This window comes from Nicotiana tomentosiformis, chromosome 10 (assembly GCF_000390325.3).
Source record: "Nicotiana tomentosiformis chromosome 10, ASM39032v3, whole genome shotgun sequence".
In the NCBI taxonomy this organism is placed as follows: domain Eukaryota; kingdom Viridiplantae; phylum Streptophyta; class Magnoliopsida; order Solanales; family Solanaceae; genus Nicotiana; species Nicotiana tomentosiformis.
The window spans coordinates 23,023,228-23,045,430 of NC_090821.1; the positions used below are offsets into that span (position 1 = coordinate 23,023,228).

At 38.2% G+C, this 22,203-nt stretch overlaps 1 protein-coding gene across 4 annotated transcripts in view; it reads left to right on the forward strand.

Moving 5' to 3' along the window:
• Nucleotides 1-20,738: 20,738 nt before the first annotated feature.
• Nucleotides 20,739-22,203, forward strand: part of LOC104102727 (uncharacterized) — a 56,094-nt gene continuing 54,629 nt past the window's right edge. For 2 of the 4 annotated variants that reach the window (XM_070186327.1, XM_070186325.1), the window contains exons 1-2: nucleotides 20,757-20,876; nucleotides 20,945-21,212. In XM_070186327.1, the coding sequence (XP_070042428.1) occupies nucleotides 21,000-21,212 (213 nt within the window). In that variant the 5' untranslated portion in view covers nucleotides 20,757-20,876; nucleotides 20,945-20,999. Of the gene's footprint in view, nucleotides 20,877-20,944; nucleotides 21,213-22,203 lie in introns of those variants that run through there. The other 2 variants (XM_070186326.1, XM_070186328.1) reach the window with 2 other exon arrangements.

The window sequence follows — 22,203 nt, forward strand, 5'->3', positions numbered from 1 at the left end:
CGACTATATGTGGAGATTGCAAGGTAGCTGCTAGCGTCATTTCTTCTTTTGGACAGTTAGATAGTTTATATATCTTAGTTTATCAGTTAAACGCTCTTGACTTAGTGACACCCCGATGTCTGGGGCTCATTTCTGTATTTTTCTATATTATATTTAGAGTTGATTTAGTTTATGAAAAATTTAAATGTTGAAATGTTTTATTAAATTCTTATAATCGGTTTAATAGTAATATTTTGGGAAGTAGGCTTGCCTTGTAATACGATAGGCACCATCACGACCATGGTTAGATTTTGGGTCGTGATAAGTTGGTATCAGAGCCTAGGTTACATAGGTCTCACGAGTCATGAGCGGGTTTAGTAGAGTCTTACGGATCGGTACGGAGACGTCTGTACTTATCTTCCAGAGACTGCAGAACCTTTAGGAAAATTTCACATTCTTTGATTCTTATCGTGCGTTCTGTGTATTCTAGTAACTAAACCTCTGTATTTCATTCTCTCACATATGGTGAGGACTCGTGCTACCGGTCAAGAGGGACAGCCACCGGTTCGGGCCACGAGAGGCCGAGGCCGTGATAGAGGCCATGGTAGGGGCAGAGGTACAGCCCGTACAGCAGCTGGGACAATACCTGCAGATCCACCGGTTGTCCCAGATCAGGACCAAGTTCCAGTTGTTGATGCACCAGCTCAGGTACCACCTGTGCCTATTGTGATTCCAGGCCTTTAGGAGGCCCTAGCTCAGATTCTGAAAGCATGTACCGGCCTTGCTTAGGCGGTCTCTATCTCGATGGCCGTAGCCACTTCTCAGGCTGGGGGAGGCACTCAGACTCCCGTCGCTCGCACACCCGAGCAGGTTGTTTAGGGACTTCAGACACCGGAGGCACCACCAGCCCAGCGGTTGCAGCTGCACAAGATTATGTGGTTCCTGCTATACCTGAGGATGATCAGCGTAGGTTGGAGAGGTTTGGGAGACTCCAGCCGCCACCTTTCAGTGGCACAGAGAGAGAGGACGCTCAGGACTTCTTGGACAGGTTTCAGAGGATACTCCGTACTGCTGGTATTCTGGAGACTTGTGGGGTCTCATTCACTACCTTTCAATTTTTTGGGGCTGCACTCAGATGGTGGGAGACTTACGAGAGGCGTAGGCCTATTGGCGTAACACCCCTTACTTGGCAGCAGTTCTCCGTTCTCTTTCTGGAGAAGTTTGTACCTGAGTCCCGCAGAGAGGAGCTGCGCAGGCAGTTTGAGCAGCTTCGTCAGGGTGAGATGTCTGTTACATAGTATGAGATGCAGTTCTCCGAGTTAGCTCGTCATGTGGTCTGGTTGTTTCCCACAGACCGAGAGAGGATCAGGAGGTTTATAGATGGCCTCGATTTTTAGCTTCGATTGCTTATGACTAGGGAGAGATTATCTGGGGTTATCTTTGATGAGGTGGTCGACATTGCTCAACAGATTGAGATGGTTCGAGGTCAGGAGAGGGCTGAGAGAGAGGCTAAGAGGCCTCGTGGTCAGGGTGGTTTCAGTGGTGCTCCTCAGGGAGGTGAGTTTCAGCAGGACCAATTTTAGTAGAGTCAGTCATCATTCAGTGCATTGCCAGCGTAGGGTTCTCATTATGCGCCACCCACTCAGGTATCATCGGGTAATTCTTTTGGGCATTAGGAGCAGCAGTTTCATCAGAGGAGGGGTTGTTTCGAGTGCGGGGATTTTGGTCACATTGCGAGATATTGCCCTAGGCTGTTAGATGGGACTCCACAGTGGAGTACTCGGCCAACGTCACCAGCACCAGTTCCTCCACCACCCGCCTAGCCAGCTAGGGGTGGAGTTCAGCCAGCTTGGGGCGGAGCCCAGTCAGCTATGGGTCGCTCGATAGGGGGAGGCAGATCAGGGGGTGGTCAGGACCATTTCTATGCTCTCCTAGCCAGGCCAGATACTATTGCTTCAGATGCTGTGATTTCAAGTATGTTCTCTTGTTAGACTCGTTAGCCCCGTTAGGTGATTTTGGACTTAGGAGTGCGTCCGGAATGTGATTTGGAGGTCCGTGGTAGAATTAGGCTTGAATTGGCAAAATTGGAAATTTGGCGATTTCGGTCGGCAGTTGAAAATTTTGATATCGGTGTCCGAATGGAATTTTGAAAGTTGGAGTAGGTTCGTAGTGTCACTAGTGATGTGTGTGCAAAATTTGAGGTCATTCGGATGTGGTTTGGTTGGTTTCGGCATCGGTTGCCGAATTTGGAAATTTAGAAGTTCTTAGGCTTGAATCCGAGGGTAATTTGATGATTTGATGTTGTTTTGAGTGATTCGAAGGTTCGACTAAGTTGGTATATTGATATATGACTTGTTGGTATTTTTGGTTGAGGCCCCGAGGGCCTCGGGGTGATTCCGGGTGGTTAACAGATTTGTCGAAGTTGGAAAATGTAGCTGAAGCTGCTTCTACTGCTATTTTTGCACCTGCGGAAGAAAGAGTCACAGGTGCGAGGCTGCTGGTGTGCGTGGGGAGTTTGCAGGTGCGAGCAATGCTGGGCTAGGCAGGTTGCGCAGGTGCGAGTTGGAGGTCGCATCTGCGAGCCCGCAGGTGCAAAACCTGGGGCGCAGATGCGGAAAGAGGTGAGGCGTGGCTGGAGCGCAGGCACGAAGGATTTGGCCGCACCTATGGGAATTTAGTCACGTGTGGCAAGGGTTCTCCTGAAATGAGTTAAATGAAAGGTTTCTATATGATGAAATATGTACCCTGTTGGTGGTTCGGGAGTTATGATGAAACTCGTGTACTCTTGCGTATTGGTATGTTAGGTGCAGTGAGCAGCATGGGAATTGGAGGTTAAGGATCAAGGTCGTAGTTGAGGTCGACAAGAATGTCAAGGGCTTGGATGAGCAGGGAAGAATTCAGATGTTTAGAGTAAGCTGGTATTGTTTTTAGCGTCACCTGAGATCGGTGTCCTGTATAAGAGGCTCTGTGTACTAAGTTGCGGATTCTTGATTTGCTTTACAGCATTAGAGTGGCCGGCAGTATGGAGGTGCAGATTTGTTACCTGGTGTGGAAGGGAGTGCGTCCCATGGGGAGATTGTATAGATGTGACATGTAGTCACCTGATTGATTAAAGATTTAAAACCAAGTATGAAGATTGTGGTACTATCGCTAATGTGAGAATTTATGCCTGAAGGGCACTCGGTTCATTTGATTATGGACTGTGGAAGTTTGTTCCGGATTGACGGTTGTTCTTATGTGTCATGGGAAAAAGGGTTATTGTGGATCCTTGAAAGGTTATTAGCCCAATGCGGTATGATCTGAATCGGCTTGAGGTTCGTGGATGGATCTAAGAGTGAATGTGTGCTCTATATCAGGCTGGATGTGTTCATTTCAACATAGCGTCATTTTCGGAGGGGTCTTCGGGCCTTGGATGTTATTTCTGTCATCAGCTATTTCATGTAATACTCTATTGTGCCATGTGGGTTGTGAGACGATTTGAATATTCGCACTCGTATTAAGATCCCGTAGTTTGTGGTATTATGTGAGCAGGATGACTCTCGAGATGCAGATCATATATCGCACCTTAGTTGTGCTTGAGTTTTATAGCATATGACGCTACCTGTCTCCCCAGGATTTGTATTATGCACTTGGCGTGCTTATGGTTGATATTCGGGCATTTCGTGAGTATAAGCATTACATCTCGATGTGTGTTTTCTTTAGATTATTATGTGTGGATCGGGTGGCACGCCTCCACGGGTATCATGTGTGGACCGGGTTGCACGCCTCAACAGTGTGATATTAAGTACACTTCCCCATATTTGTCCGTATGTGTTTTGTTTCTCATTTTCTGAGGAAAGTTCATAACATCTTTTTGGTTGTTTAAATTAGCTACGCGGATTGATTAGTTCTTTCCAGAGATCGTTTTATTTATGTATCGCATTCGAGTTTGTAGATTCTTAGCACATTGTGGCATCATATGAGGCTTTTACAGTGTCTGAGGTGGCTTATTGCCTGAGCAGCTTGTACTGGGGTGAGACGAGATTATTGGACCTGGGATCAGTGCGATCAGATTTTATATGAAGCATATTAAAGGGTAAATAGGTAATGGTTCTTATCGGGAGGAGAGACTCCATAAATTGTAATTCGGCAGGTGGCAATGAGTTCTACACATCTTCTCTGTTGTTGAAGTATTGCGAGAGTTTAAGCAAGGCTTAATTGGTCATGAGGTACACTACGGGCTTTGGTTAGTGGAAATTTTAGCTGATGTGCTTTGGAAATACTGCCCTGGGCAAATCAGTTACGTGGTGCATGGTAAGAATTTAGTGAGAGTGTACCATCATGTATTGGTACATCGTGTGGTGATTGAAACGGTGTTCATATGTTGAAAGCATGCCCGGTGGAGAGTTCCGGATGTTGGAATTTGGCTCTAAGGCTTATTTGATCAAATAAAAGGGAGAATCTTCAGATTGGCTAATATGCTCAGCAGGGTTGTGGTAGCACGGGTAGGTGCACGAGGTCTTAAACAATGATTTCAGACAACTCCATGGCAGTTCTTAGCACGTTCGAGGATGAACGTATGTTTAAGTGGGAGAGAATATAACGACTCGACCCATCATTTTGAGCTCTAGCGCGTCATTCGTCAGTTTGAGGCCCTGAGCAGCTTCACTTCAGGTATTACGACTTGTACGCGTGGTCGGAATTTAATTTCGGGAAGTTCGGAGTTGATTTGGAAAGAAAATTCTCATTTCGAAAGTTTTAAGTTAGAAAGAGTGACTAAGGTGTGATTTTTGAGTAAATGACCTCGAAATCGTATTTTGAAGGTTCCAACAGGTTCGTATGATGATTTTGGACTTGGACGTATGTCTGGGTCGAATTTTGGATGACCCGGGAACATTTTGGCGCCTATTATGGAAGTTGGCATTTTTAGAAGGATTTCTTAAATTTGAATTGAAGTGCATTTCAATGTTATCAATGTCTTTTTGGGATTCCGAGACTGGGAATAGCTTCGTATGGTGATTCTGGTGTTGGGAGCGCGTCCGGATGTGGATTTGGAGGTCCGTAGGTCATTTTGGGGTCATTTGGCGAAAGTTAGAAATTTGAAGGTTTTTGAGAAGTTTGACCGGAAGTGGACTTTTTGATATCGGGGTCGGATTCCGATTCCGGAAGTTGGAGTAGGTCCGTAATATCGAATGTGACTTGTGTGGAAAATTTGAGGTCAATCGTACGTGATTTGATAGGTTCCGGCATCGAATGTAGAAGTTTGAAGTTCTAAAGTTCTTTAAGCCTGAATTGGGGTACGATTCATGATTTCGATGGCGTTCGATGCGATTTGAGGCCTCGAGCAAGTTCGTAATGTGTTATGGGACTAGATGATATCATTGGTTGAGGTCTCGGGGGCCTCGGGGAGGTTTCAGATCATTTGGAGCTGTTTTGGAACTGCTTGTTCTGGTATCTGGTTTCCTTCTTCGCGAACGTGAAGGAAGTCCCGCATTTGCGAATAAGAAATTTGGGGGGTGATGGATTTGGCCTTCGCGAACGCGAAGCAGTGGACGCGAACGTGAGGCAAGGTCTGGTCAAGCTTACGCGAACGCGATGCAGTGGTCGTAAACGCGAAGAAGGAAGGGGAGCCGGGACCCTGAGCCATTAAGCCTTCGCGAACACGAAGCTTTGACTGCGAACGCGAAGAAGGAGGGTAGTTGGCTACCGCGAATGTGAGAGCTTGAATGCAAACGCAATGCTGTGCATGGTCAGGCCTTCGCGAACGCGACACTGGTCACGCGAACGCGAAGAAGAACGGGTCTGGGCAGATTGGATTTAATGCGGGATTTGGCTCATTCTCTTTCATTTTTCACTGGGATGGACGATATTTGGAGAGCTTCAAGGGGAGATTTTCATCATCTATGTCAATGTAAGTAATTTCCACCTATTGCAAGTTAAATACTTAGTTTATATATGGATTTAAACAAGGAAATTAGTAGAAAATTTGAATTTTGAAGAAAACCCTAGAAATTGGTATTCTTAGATTTTTGACCACGAATTTGGGCATGGAATTGGAAATAAATCATATATTTGAGTTCGTGAGGTTATGGGTAATGGTTATCTTCAAAAGTTTTCAGAATCTGGGCACGTGGGCCCGAGGGTTGCTTTATCGATTTTTCGAGCGGAGTTAGAAATTGTTATAAATTAGATTATAAGGAGTATTAGAGTATATATTTATGGATTTGCTCATTTATTGACTAGTTTTGGAGCGTTGAGCATCGATTTGAGTTGATTGAATGGCTTGGGAGCCGGTTATGGAACTTTGGAGCGAGGTAAGTCTCCTTTCTAACCTTGTAAGAGGGAATTAACCCCATAGGTTAATTAAATAAATGTTTGTACCTAATTGTGGGGGCTACGTACGTACGAGGTGACGAGAGTCCGTACATAGCTACTATTATGCTATTGTACGGGTAGTTTAGGACCCGTATCATGCTATACTTGGAATGTTTGTGCCCTTACTTGTTAATATAATCACTTAGTCATGATAGAAATTGATAAAAGAATTGTATAAGGTTAAATTCACTTACTTGAAGGTTTGTATGAGATACTTGACTGTAAATGAGAAACTTGTATTTTCTTAAAAATAATTGTTATTTGTGGATCGGGTTAAGCACCTCGGTAGTAAATAGATGCATCTATGGTTCGCGTCGTTCGACCCTCCGGTAGTGCACAGTTTAATATTATGTTGGGTCAGTCCGTACGACCTCGGCATGATTTGCGCATGACTTAATTGATTGTTTTGGAATTACTGATAATTGATATGGCCTCATTGGCCGGAGATATAAATTGTTAAAAGATGAAAATAAATTTGGAAATCCCCTATTAACAAGAGAATTATTTACCTGCCTCATGTTATTGTGTTTACCGTTTCCTCATAATATCCATAATACATCATATCATTGGTATATTAATTATAGCCCATAGTAAGTGTCCGAGTCGACCCCTCGTCACTACTTTTCGAGGTTAGGCGGGATACTTACTGGGTACGCGTTGATTTACGTGCTCATGCTATACTTGCTGCATATTTTTGTGCAGGTACACATATGTTTAGCGGCCTTGTAGGCGCAGAGGCGTGATTATGGCGGGGACTTAGGTGAGCTGTATTCTATACGACGCTCCACAGCCAATAGAGTCTCATTCAGAGTATTTGTATTTTCTTTTCTGTCCAAATTTGTATTCCGGACAGTTATTGTATTTTATTTTGTTCCCTAGTAAATGCTCATGCTCTTGTGACACCGGGTTCTGGGATGATTATGGGATTATTCAGTATTTAAATTTGCGAAAAACATTATTATTTACTCTGTGAAGTTCATCATTTATTATTTAATTGAAGGAAATTTACGATTTCAAAAATATTAAAATGAGAATTTATTAATTATTGGCGTTGGCTTGCCTGACAGTGGCGTCCGGCGCCATCACGACCTTTCAAGGATTTTGGGTCGTGACACTCAATATCAGAATCCGCCTGGCATGATCAGAGGCTCAATATCACAATAAAAGCAGATAATACAAGAATACCTGAGCATGATCAATAAATGTCAAATTTCATGCTGCTAAACTAGTATAAGTGGCATGCTACGGTGTATGCTTGTGCGAGTGTACTATTACAGCCCAAGTCAACAAGCAATATCAAACATTAAGTAGCTCATTGAAAGAAACATAAGATCTCACGTAAGGTGCATGACATACACAAGGAAAATCACACCATCACACAAATATCATCAACATAATGCCCCCAGGCCATCACACATCATCCCTGACATTGCCACCCTTATCTCTTCGTATTGATAACATCATAACACAATAGCCACACTTATCGCTCTGCCCAGACATTTAACATAATAGCCACCTGTATCACTCTGATACCACCCGCATCACTCCGACATCCACCCGTATCACTCCGCCCTGACAATATCATTAGCCACCCGCATCACTCCGCACAATCATCAATAACGAGATGCTACCCTTATGCTCCGTATAACAACAATCAATCCATTAAGAATAACACGATGTGTACAAAATCTCAATAACAACAAAATGAACGGGGAAAGTAACTCAATAATGAACAACACCCCATTAAACAACAACTTCAACTAAAATAGGCTAATGACTTTCAATAACTTCAACTTCAATTAATTGCTTAAGAATAAACTCAATAATGAAGGTATTTCCATGAAATGGCAACTTATAGTTCTAGTGTGTGAAATAATCTAACAATAAAAGAGAGGGCACAAAGTAACAACTACGTCTAAATGCATGAGAATAACCTGACAACGAAAGGATATCATGTAACAACAATTTTAATTAAGAATAATTCAATAGTGAAGGAAGTCACATTATAATAAAAGAGGTAACAACTTCAAATAAAGCATGTAAGAGTAAACATGACAAATAAAAGATATAACATTTGCCAACAATTCTAAATAAAGCATGTGAGAGCAAACATGACAAATAAAAGATATAATATGTGCTAACAATTCCAAATAAAGTATGTGAGAGTAAACATGACAAATAAAATATATAACATGTGCATAAATACATAAAAGAAGACTAAGAGTCTAAACCGGTCAATTTCCACATATAAGTCCAGGTACGCACTCGTCACCTCGCGTACACGTCTTTCACATAATTCATTTAACACAATCAACCCAATTCCTAAGGGGTAGTTTCCCTACACAAAGTTAGGCAAGATACTTATCTCAGAAAAGTTAAATCAATACTCTAAAATGATCTTCTCGTGTGAAACAACCTCCGGACGGCTTGCATCTAGCCAAAATAACTTAATATCGTAAGTAAAACCAATAGGAAATAATTTCGGATAATAAAACTTTGATCTTTAATGAAAACTAAAAAGTCAACCCCGAGCCCGCACCTCAAAACCCGACAAAACTCACATAATCCAAACACCCATCCCGATACGAGTCTAACCATACCAAAATTATCCAATTTCAATATCAAATCGGCCTTCAAATCATCATTTTTGTGTTTTAGAAAGTTTTTACAAAATCCCCATTTGCTCCAACTCAAATCACTAATTTAATAATAAAAACAAAGATGGAATCATGAAATACAATCAAATCTAGGTCAAGAATACTGACCCCAATCCACAACATGAAAATCCCCTCCAAAATCGTCCAAAACCGAGCTCTCTAACTCAAAAAGTGATAAAAATAACAAAGCCCTCAAAATAAAGTAATTTAAGTCTGCCCAGGCATTTACACATCGCGATCGCGGAACAACACACACGATCGCGAAGAAGAACCAAAAATTCCTCCACAAAAGCACTACGTGAACGCGCAATCAGGGACGCGAACGCGATTCACCATTGCCTCAGCTAACGTGACCGCGGACAACTCTATATGAATGCGAAGAGCAAAGTACCGGCTTCCCCAGCGTGGTCACCCACTACGCGATCGCATAATACCTACCGCGAATGCGATGAAGCAACACTCACAAGCACGCGATCGCGGACCATTCATTGCGAACCCGAAGAAGAAAAAAGGGTTAGTCACCAAACGACCTTCGCGATCACGAACAAGGACATCAAACACCAGCAATCAGCAGTCCAAAACATGGAGAAATGGCCCGTAGCCCATCGGAAACACACCCGAGGCCTCCGGGACCCCGTCCGAACATACCAATACGTTCCATAACATAACACGGACCTGCTCGAGGCCTCAAATTATAACAAACAATATCAAACTATGAATCACACCTCAATTCAAGCCTAATGAACTAATGAACTTTCAACTTCTACAACTCGCGCCGAATCATATCAAATCAATCTAGAATGAACTCAAATTTTGCATGCAAGTCCCAAATAACATATCAGAGCTATACCAGTTCCCAGAATCGCAATCGGAACTCGATACTAACAAAGTCAACTCCCGGTCAAACCTCTCAACCTTCCAAACCTTCAACTTTCGCCAAAATGCATCAAATCAACTTATGGACCTCTAATTCTAAATTTGGACATACGCCTAAATCCAAAATCACCATTCAAAGCTATTGGAATCATCAAAATACCATCTCGGAATCGTTTATGCAAAAGTCAAACTCCAATTAACTCTTATCACTTAAGCTTCTAGAATAAGAATTATTCTTCCAAATCAAACCCGAATCATCCGAAAAATAAACCCGACCACACACGCAAGTCATAATACATAATATGAAGCTTATCAAGGCCTTAAACCACCAAACGGAATGCTAACGCTCAAAACGACCGATCAGGTCATTACAAAATTGACCGTTGAAAGAGGAAACCCATCGGACAAAGCTCCAATGTCCAGAGGTAACAACATTTGACCTCTGGACATGAATAATGACGATGGAATTATCATGCATGCTCCAATTTGAGAGGTGAAGGAAGAACAAGTGATTTTTAGTTTCACATTTTAGGTCTTGGGTTTAATTTGGGGATTTTGAATCAAAAGTGATGAAGATGGAAATAGCCGGCAGGATTCACGGATATAGGTGTCACGCCCCGAGCCTGGGGGCGAGACCGGCACCCGGTGCCTTACCTATCCTTGTGTACCACTTACGACAGAGAGGCTCTGAACATATAATATCATACTCTGGCCATGGGCCACATTACAAGATAATGTATGAAAGCAAAATATAAAACTGAATAGAGGCTAACGCTAACTAAATGTCAACATAAAGCTGGCCCGGCAAGGCCGTCATAACTACTATAACTGACAAACCAACAAAATATACATACAAGGCCTACAAGCCCAACATACTGCACTAACTGACAGGATATGTCTACAAGCCTCTACTGATAGATGTACTGTGATCGGAACAGGGCCCCGACCTACCCTTAACCTATATACATATATATACCGGATGTACACAAAAATCTAGACCCGGCAACTCCGAAGGACGGGGAGCTTACCGATAAAGCTGAACTCGGACAACACCTACTGAGGAGGTCTACCCCTTTGTTTGTCTGAACCTGCACGCATGAAATGCAGCGCCCCTACAAAGGGACGTCAGTACGAAGTAATATACCGAGTATGTAAGGCATTATACTGAAAGTTGAAACTGAACTGATAATATAATAACTGAAAGCAACTGGGGGTCAAAGATAATCTGAAGATATGCTCACCCGCTGATACTGACTCTATTCTCTCAATATAGTAAGTAAAATAGTTGTCCGGCGTTATAAGGCTCGGTATATATATATATAGCTGCTCTGCCGTAGCAGGCTCGCTCATAGGCGTTCGGCCATACTAGGCTCTGTATCTCGGCCGACAGGGCTCGCTCATAGGTGTTCGGCCACAGAAGGCTCGGTATATAACTTATCATCTGATCAGAGGTTGCCCAATAGGGCCTGCCCATCGATTATAGCTCGATGGTAATAAAAATACTATAATACTGCATATATATGCTCTCTTCTCTCTTGACTAGAACAAGACAATACTCAATTAAATATGAAGTCCCGATAAGGAGAATATTGTAACTTACGAGACTAGGAAAATATACATAAATTCGTATGAACTTCTCTTTATGCCTTGTTATCAAACATATGTAATTACGAGATCATGCTAAAATAAAGGAAGGGCTTAGCCTTAACATACCTGGAGTAGAAAAAAATCCGTATGATGTTCTTGGAAAAGGTAGCACCGTACCCCTTAGAATTGCAAAATCTTACATTGCTAATGTATAAACAATTCTCGTTGGAATTGTTGACACTTGTAGGAATCACGTTGCTTAATGTAAGGTTTAGAATCTGATTTGAAGTGTTTGAAAATGAGATATTGAAAACTTATCAGAATGGCCAACGTTAGTGTCTTTGATATGGAAAATATTGGAATGAAATGAATGTGTAAGGAATTTAGGAATCTGATTGTTGAGAATGAAATGTTACTTGTAGTTAAAATCCTAAATGAAGTGTCTTGAAATCCATACATTAGGTTGCCACATGACCCTTAGTTATTTGTTTGGTTAGCTCCTTGCTGCCACGTGGGGGTGGGGTGGGAAATATTAATTTTTATTCACTTATTAGGTAATGACCCGTTATTCGGTAATTAACCAATTACCGCATAATTAAGAATTATCTCAAATTACTTAAAATTGTATTCATTTTTAATATACTTTATACATCATACTATCACAGTCATATGGTATCTTGTATGGTACTAGTCTATAAATATCGGGTATTATAGCTCGGACCGTATTTTATCCCAAATCAACAACCTTCAACGAAATTCATTTTCTTTAATTTGTGTACCCTTTATCCTTCATGGCACTTACTTATTGCTTGTTATAAATAGCATAAATATGCTAACCTCAAGATAATCTCATCCTCGAGTCTATGTCAATTAACTAAAGACGAAACTTTAACGTACGAGAAACGCGAGATGTAACAATAGGTGACAGATTGGATAATTTAGGATTGAATCTGTGACCTTGCACAAATTTGTGCAAGGTTTTTTAACTGACGGGGTCGGATGGGATAAGAGAAAGGAGAGGGAATTGGAAAGAAGGGCGGCCGGTGGCGATACAAATGAGTAGTTTTTTTTTGTTAAGCAAATTATACTACTAGGCGGGCTGCATTGTAACTATTTTATTAATAATAAAAAAAGAAAAGACCACAAAGGAAGAGTACAAGTAGGGGGAGGGAGCAAAAGCTACAGTAGTGTTGCCTCTATTGCCTCAAATGAGTAGGGTTTATGGGTGTTTGGTAGGTTTAAAATGAATGATAGAATCTGGGATGTTGGATCTTTTGATCAACAGCCCTGATATTTCGGATAGTAAATATTATTAAATTGGTTTTTGATAAAAAACGGTTGTCGTTTTATCTTTGTGATCCAACGGTTGAGATGGTGGATGGTAAAGATTTTAAAGAATAAAGGGAAAACAGAGATGGATTATGAACCGTTGATGAGTTAGATCAACGGTCAAGATTCTTTGTGTTTGTTGTGTGAATATGGAAGAGGGGTGACGTCGCATGATGCCATTGGCTGAGAGGAAATGGCATAGATTGGCAACATGGGATAGAGGGGGTAGATCTAGACCGAGTCAGGGCGTTTGGGCTCGTGTATTTGGGCCAAAACAACTGAAATAGATTTTAACACATAGCCATTGAGTTTAGTTGATTAACTACAATTGTAGCATTTTGAAATTTTAATCCCTTTAAGAAATAACTTAATTAATTCTAATTAGACGTGCTAAAATATAATAATTAAATATACTATTAATTACTGTAATTAATTAGTTAATAATTATAATATTTCATTTATTAAATTATAAACAAATTTTGGCTAATTAAAGTAATAAAGACAACATAATTATAAATCAAAGACAATATAAAAGTTATTTTAATAATTCAAAATAGTAAGAGTAATATAATCCATGAATATTTAATACCAGATTGCTATTAATTCAATATTATTAATTATTATTACATATTATATTTTTTAGAAAATAGGTATTATTGATTTTAAAATATCTTACCATATTTATTGCTAATTAATAAATATAATTAATTTAATTTTAAAAGGGAGGGTCGAAATTGATCGTCAATAGGTGGTAATGGTAGTTGAGGTTGAGGAAGGTGGTGATGGATGGTGGTAGTTTATAATAGTGGACAATGATGGCTATGATTGATGATGGTGGTGATGATGGTTGGTGGTAGTTTATAATGGTGGACAGTAATGGCTATGATTGATGATGGTGGTGATGATGGTTGGTGGTGGTAATTGAGGTGGGTGGGCGGGTGGTTGTGATTGAGGATGATGGTGGTGGTATTAATTGCTAATGGTGGCGATGTTGGGTGGTGGTAGTCGATAATGGTAGGGTGGTTGGCGATGGTAGTCGATAATAATGACAGTTGCGACTCTGGTTGAGAATGGTGGTGGTCGATGGTGGTATTCGAGTATGGTGGTGGTCGATGCTATTAGTTGAGTATGGTGATGGTGGATGGTAGATGATGGTAGACGATAATGGTAGATGGTAGCAACGATTAGTAATGAATGTGGATGATAACATCTTAATAATATTAAGTCGTTATTACAGGTATTAATCATTCAAACCTATTCAGACCCATTAAGTGATTATAAAATAAAAAAATACACTTAATGATTAGGATCTAAATAATTCAGATTCGGATTTAAAAACAAGCACACTTAATGCCTGAGATTTGAATTATTAAGATTCATACCTCCATTAAGTACAAACAAATAAGGCCTAAGCATAGTTTTGTGATCTACTTGAAGACTTTCATGACGACCACAAGAGGCCATATATTCCTTACAAATATATAGCAACAGGCTCTCATAATATGTTGTTCGCACGACCTTTTATCTGGTATGAATGATGCAATACATATTTAAAGAAAAATATATTTTTCTTAACTTTGTGAAGCTTAAGCACTCTCATATGTATGGGTGAGAGATGTTGAAAAATTACTACCCATTAGCTAGTCCTCCTCCTAAAACCCTAGTACTAGCCTATATAAACACCATTGAGGCAACTATCATAGAAAAACTCTACTTTTGTACTAAAAGTACTATTTTTTTAAATACCTATAAATATATTATTTTTTAAAAATGGGGCCCCAAATTTGGGGGCCTAAGGCCAAGCCTTACTTGTAATAACCTTAAAGTCGACCCTTATCATCGTGGTAAGGGCAAAGTGCAACAATAGCCACTTTTAAGCGTGTTATTTAAAATATATCCATAATTTATAATGTATTTAAAGATTAGCCAATTCACCCAAACTTCAGGACTAAGTATCCTGAATTTGGAAATTCAGGACTTAGTTTCCTGAATTTTTGAGCTGCTAATTTAAAATTCAGAACTAACAGGGATGTGCATAATTTGGTAAATACCGAATCACCGTACCGAAATCGAATTTTTTGGTATTTGGTATTCGATATTTTGGTATTCAGTATGGTATTTGGTTTAAGATTTAAAAAAATATGGTATTAGGTATGGTATTTAGTATTTTAAAATAAAATACCGAAATACAGATACCGTACCGAAATATATATTATATTACACAAAACACATATTATTAATTATAACATAAATATAAAAAAACTAAAATTTTACTTTCTTTTATTCTCTAAGTTCATCAATTAACACTAAGCAAGTAAGAAGACATTTCTAATGATCAAATTTATTCCTTTATGTGCAGTTTTTTCTCTCTAAGTTGATATTTGCTGGTTTTGGACAAAATTTTTGTCAACAAACGTTTTTAGTTTTGTACTTTTGAGTACTTTAATTAAGTATACTATAGTCTATGACTCTATGCACTTGTTAGTATTAAAACCGAATGAACCGAAGTTACCGAACCGAATAAACCGAAACCGAAAGGAGAAAAATCGAACCATACCGAATTTAATTAGGTACGGTATCGGTATAGCATTTTAAGAAATCGAATAACAAACCGAAATGTCTAAATACCGTACCATACCGACCGACGAACACCCATAGGACTAAGTGTCCTGAATTTATGAGCTATTAATTTAAAATCCAGGACATAAAATTCGAACTTCTGGACATAATTTTCGAAATTTAGGACACGATGTCCTGAAGTTTGAATTTTGAGGTTTAAACTCTAGGACTTCAGGAATAAGTATCCTCGATTTGGAAATTTAGGACTTAGAGTGCTGAATTTTTTAGTTCCTAATTTAAAATTTAGGACTAAGTGTCCTAAATTTTTGAACTACTAATTTAAAATTGAGGACATAAGATTCGAACTTCTGGACATAATTTTCGAACTTTAGGACACGATGTCATGAAGTTTGAATTATGAGGTGTAAACTCTAGGATGTCGTGTCCTGAAGTTTGAGCGAAATTGACTAATTTTTAAATAAATTATAAATTGTGGATATATTTTAAACAACATGCTTAAAAGTGGTTACTTAGTGTCATTTTCCCGGTAAATTATAGGGCGAAGTGCAGTAATATCCACTTTTAAGCTCGCTATTTAAAATATATCCGCAATTTATAAAATATTTAAAGATTAGCCATTCACCAAAACTTCAGGACTAAGTATCCTGAATTGGGAAATTGAATAATTAGTTTCCTGAATTTTTGAGCTGCTAATTTGAAATTCAGGACTAAGTGTCCTGAATCTCTGAGCTACTAATTTAAAATTTAGGACATAAAATTCGAACTTCTGGACACAATTTTCGAACTTTAAGATACGATGTCCTGAAGTTTGAATTTTGAGGTTTAAACTCTAGGACTTCAGCACTAAGTACCCGAATTTGGAAATTCAAGACTTAGTGTCCTGAATTTTTGAGCTGCTAATTTGAATACGTGTCCTGAATTTCTGAACTATTAATTTAAAATTTAGGACATAAGATTCAAACTGTTGGACATAATTTTTGAACTTTAGGACACAATGTGCTGAAGTTTGAGTTATGAGGTTTAAACTCTAGCATACCGTGTTCTGAAGTTTAAGCGAAATTGACTAATTTTTAAATACATCAAAAACTGCGAATATATTTTAAAATGTCATTTCCGCTAAATTGTATTCCCCTAATCCCTGGTATGGGCCCAGAAAACTTGAGAAGCCGAAGGAGCCGAATTGGGACAAGCAAATACGAATTCTAGCAGATACTACACTCTGACGAAAACCTCTCCGCAGGTCCGAACTTATTTCCTTTCCTGATTCGAATTATATCTTCGTCTTATTCAACTATCATAAATCCACAGGTGTATTGTGATTAATTCTTTGTATACGAATATAGTATACTGTAAAGAAGAAGTGATGTCGTGGAGGCTGAGCAGGGGTGATATAGCCGGATTGAGAATACTGTTTAGTGTGGGGATATTTTACGGATTGATATCGGTGCTGGTATACTCCATCATTCACATGAAGTTCATCACACCACTTGGGATGGAGGATCCTCTTGATCGCTTCTCTGGGATAGAATCTGGGATGTTGGATCTTTTGATCAACAACCCTGATATTTCGGATAGTAAAGATTATTAAATTGGTTTTTGATAAAAAACGGTTGTTGTTTGATCTTTGTGATCCAACAGTTGAGATGGGGGATGGTAAAGATTTTAAAGAATAAAGTTAAAATAGAGATGGATTATGGACCATTGATGAGTTAGATCAACGGTCAAGATCCTTTATGTTTGTTTTGTGAATATGGAAGAGGGGTGATGTCGCATGATGCCATTGGCTGAGAGGAAATGGCATAGATTGGCAACATGGGATAGAGGGGGTAGATCTAGACCGAGTCAGGGCGTTTGGGCTCGTGTATTTGGGCCAAAACAACTGAAATAGATTTTAACACATAGCCATTGAGTTTAGTTGATTAACTACAATTGTAGCCTTTTAAAATTTTAATCCCTTTAAGAAATAACTTAATTAATTCTAATTAAACGTGCTAAAATATAATAATTAAATATAATATTAATTACTGTAATTAATTAGTTAATAATTATAATATTTCATTTATTGAATTATAAACAAATTTTGGCTAATTAAAGTAATAAAGACAACATAATTATAAATCAAAGACAATATAAAAGTTATTTTAATAATTCAAAATAGTAAGAGTAATATAATCCATGAATATTTAATACCAGATTGTTATTAATTCAATATTATTAATTATTATTACATATTATATTTTTGAGAAAATAGGTATTATTGATTTTAAAATATCTTACCACATTTATTGCTAATTAATAAATATAATTAATTTAATTTTAAAAGGGAGGGTCGAAATTGATCGTCAATAGGTGGTAATGGTAGTTGAGGTTGAGGAAGGTGGTGATGGATAGTGGTAGTTTATAATAGTGGACAATGATGGCTATGATTGATGATGGTGGTGATGATGGTTGGTGGTAGTTTATAATGGTGGACAGTGATGGCTATGATTGATGATGGTGGTGATGATGGTTGGTGGTGGTAATTGAGGTGGGTGGGCGGGTGGTTGTGATTGAGGATGATGGTGGTGGTATTAATTGCTAATGGTGGCGATGTTGGGTGATGGTAGTCGATAATGGTAGGGTGGTTGGCGATGGTAGTCGATAATAATGACAGTTGCGACTCTGGTTGAGAATGGTGGTGGTCGATGGTGGTATTCAAGTATGGTGGTGGTCGATGCTATTAGTTGAGTATGGTGATGGTGGATGGTAGATGGTGGTAGACGATAATGGTAGATGGTAGCAACGATTAGTAATGAATGTGGATGATAACATCTTAATAATATTAAGTCGTTATTACAGGTATTAATCATTCAAACCTATTCAGACCCATTAAGTGATTATAAAATAAAAAAAATACACTTAATGATTAGGATCTAAATAATTCAGATTCGAATTTAAAAACAAGCACACTTAATGCCTGAGATTTGAGTTATTAAGATTCACACCTCCATTAAGTACAAACAAATGAGGCCTAAGCATAGTTTTGTGATCTACTTGAAGACTTTCATGACGACCACAAGAGGCCATATATTCCTTATAGATATATAGCAACAGGCTCTCATAATATGCTGTTCGCACGACCTTTTATCTGGTATGAATGATGCAATACATATTTAAAGAAAAATATATTTTTCTTAACTTTGTGAAGCTTAAGCACTCTCTTATGTATGGGTGAGAGATGTTGAAAAATTACTATTGGGTCGGGTCTACCCAGAAAGGGTGTTAACTAGCACGTTAACCCATTAGCTAGTCCTCCTCCTAAAACCTTAGTACTAGAATATATAAACACCATTGGGGCAACTATTATAGAAAAACTCTACTTTTGTACTAAAAGTACTATTTTTTTAAATACCTATAAACATATTATTTTTTAAAAATGGGCCCCCAAATTTGGGGGCCTAAGGTCAAGCCTTACTTGTAATAACCTTAAAGTCGACCCTTATCATCGTGGTAAGGGCAAAGTGCAACAATAGCCACTTTTAAGCTCGTTATTTAAAATATATCCACAATTTATAATGTATTTAAAGATTAGCCAATTCACCCAAACTTCAGGACTAAGTATCCTGAATTTGAAAATTCAGGACTTAGTTTTCTGAATTTTTGAGCTGCTAATTTGAAATTTAGAATTAACAGGGATGTGCATAATTTGGTAAATACCGAATTACCATACCGAAACCGATTTTTTTGGTATTTGGTATTCGATATTTTGGTATTCAGTATGGTATTTGGTTAAGATTTAAAAAAATATGGTATTAGGCATGGTATTTAGTATTTTAAAATGAAATACCGAAATACAGATACCGTACCGAAATATATATTATATTACACAAAATACATATTATTAATTATAACATAAATATAAAAAAACTAAAATTTTACTTTCTTTTATTCTCTAAGTTCATCAATTAACTCTAAGCAAGTAAGAAGACATTTCTAATGATCAAATTTATTCCTTTATGTGCAGTTTTCTCTCTCTAAGTTGATATTTGCTGGTTTTGGACAAAACTTTTGTCAACAAATATTTTTAGTTTTGTACTTTTGAGTACTTTAATTAAGAATACTATAGTCTATGACTCTATGCACTTGTTAGTATTGAAACCGAATGAACCGAAGTTACCGAACCGATTAAACCGAAACCGAAAGGAGAAAAATCGAACCATACCGAATTTAATTAGGTACGGTATTGGTATAGCATTTTAAGAAACCGAATAACGAACCAAAATGTCTAAATACCGTACCATACCGACCGACGAACACTCATAGGACTAAGTGTCCTGAATTTATGAGCTATTAATTTAAAATCGAGGACATAAAATTCGAACTTCTGGACATAATTTTCGAAATTTAAGACACGATGTCCTGAAGTTTGAATTTTGAGGTTTAAACTCTAGGATTTCAGGACTAAGTATCCTGGATTTGGAAATTTAGGACTTAGAGTGCTAAATTTTTGAGTTGCTAATTTAAAATTTAGGACTAAGTGTTAGAGTGCTGAATTTTTGAGTTGCTAATTTAAAATTTAGGACTAAGTGTCCTAAATTTTTGAACTACTAATTTAAAATTGAGGACATAATATTCGAACTTCTGGACACAATTTTCGAACTTTAGGACACGATGTCATGAAGTTTGAATTATGAGGTGTAAACTCTAGGATGTCGTGTCCTGAAGTTTGAGCGAAATTGACTAATTTTTAAATAAATTATAAATTATGGATATATTTTAAACAACATGCTTAAAAGTGGCTACTTGGTGTCATTTTTGTGGTAAATTGTAGGGCGAAGTGCAGCAATATCCACTTTTAAGCCCGCTATTTAAATATTATCCGCAATTTATAATGTATTTAAAGATTAGCCATTCACCAAAATTTCAGGACTAAGTATCTTGAATTTGAAAATTGAGGAATTAGTTTCCTGAATTTTTAAGCTGCTAATTTGAAATTCAGGACTAAGTGTCCTGAATCTCTGAGCTACTAATTTAAAATTTAGGACATAAAATTCAAACTTCTGGACACAATTTTTGAACTTTAAGATACGATGTCCTGAAGTTTGAATTTTGAGGTTTAAACTCCAGGACTTCAGCACTAAGTATCCTGAATTTGGAAATTCAAGATTTAGTGTCCTGAATTTTTGAGCTGCTAATTTGAATAAGTGTCCTGAATTTCTGAACTATTAATTTAAAATTCAGGACATAAGATTCAAACTGTTGGACATAATTTTTGAACTTTAGGACACAATGTGCTAAAGTTTGAGTTATCAGGTTTAAACTCTAGCATACCGTGTTCTGAAGTTCAAGCGAAATTGACTAATTTTTAAATAGATTGAAAACTGCGAATATATTTTAAAATGTCATTTCCGCTAAATTGTATTCCCCTAATCCCTGGTATGGGCCCAGAAAACTTGAGAAGCCGAAGGAGCCGAATTGGGACAAGCAAATACGAATTCTAGCAGATACTACACTCTGACGAAAACCTCTCCGCAGGTCCGAACTTATTTCCTTTCCTGATTCGAATTATATCTTCGTCTTATTCAACTATCATAAATCCACAGGTGTATTGTGATTAATTCTTTGTATACGAATATAGTATACTGTAAAGAAGAAGTGATGTCGTGGAGGCTGAGCAGGGGTGATATAGCCGGATTGAGAATACTGTTTAGTGTGGGGATATTTTACGGATTGATATCGGTGCTGGTATACTCCATCATTCACATGAAGTTCATCACACCACTTGGGATGGAGGCTCCTCTTGATCGCTTCTCTGAGGGCAGAGCTGTTGAGCATGTTCGCGTCTTGTCTAAAGATATTGGAGGTCGCCAGGTATACTGTATTTGCACTGGGCAGCCCTAATCAGTATTCAATTGCTTTGTTGTTGCTGCTGAGAATGCATGGAGTAGGGGAAGATTAAATTATATTCCTCAATCCTTGTCTGCTTAATTAATGCGATAGGCATGAGATATTAACATGAAACAAATGCAACACATGTTCAGTTGAAAAAGTTTTTTTTTTGTGAAAAAGTTCGTGGAATTTGAGATGAGTTTGGATAGTTGCAGCCTTTTTTTTTTTTTTTAAATCTTAGATTTATGAGTGTTTTGTGGGTGGAAGAACAAAAAGAATTCTTTGGAAACTACCCTCGAACCACAACTTAAAAGAACAGTTTTTTTGAGCGAAAATTTGAGCAAACACCGGATTGAATTTTTCTAATGAAAATTTTGAGGAAAAAAGGCTTCATGGACAGTGACTTTTTGTGGCATTCTGTACTACTAGTAGCTCAGTTTACGACTGTTGGGTTTTGTGAGGTGTGAATGTGTAATGAAGGGATGTTGTCCTATACGAAATAAAGAGAAGAATGTTGTTAGGCTTATATTGAAAAACACTTCTACACTAGCTTAAAAGGTCGGGAAGAAGGCAAGCCCTCACGTAGTCGCTTGGCTCGGCTTTTGATTTGGCTTCGCATTAGGATTAGGTCAAATGATCTGATTGATTGATTAATTTTTAGATTAATAAATTTTGTTTATTTTTTATTTTAGTTCGTGACGTTTTCCGTAAAAGTTAATTGGGTTTTCCCGAAAAGGCACCTGATTTTTCCGAAAAGACACCAAAAAAGGCTGCATTTGAAGTCCACCTTTTCACCTCACATCCTTTTGTTGGCTATAAATACGGAGGCATGGCCTCAGATTTCACTTACTAATTTTTGAAACTTCTACATTATTTTCCAAACACAAAATAGAGTCTGTGTGTGATTTGTTCCAGTCTTTGCGTTCGTAGTTTGTTGTCGTTTGAAGAACCACTACTCTAACAAAGGTATATC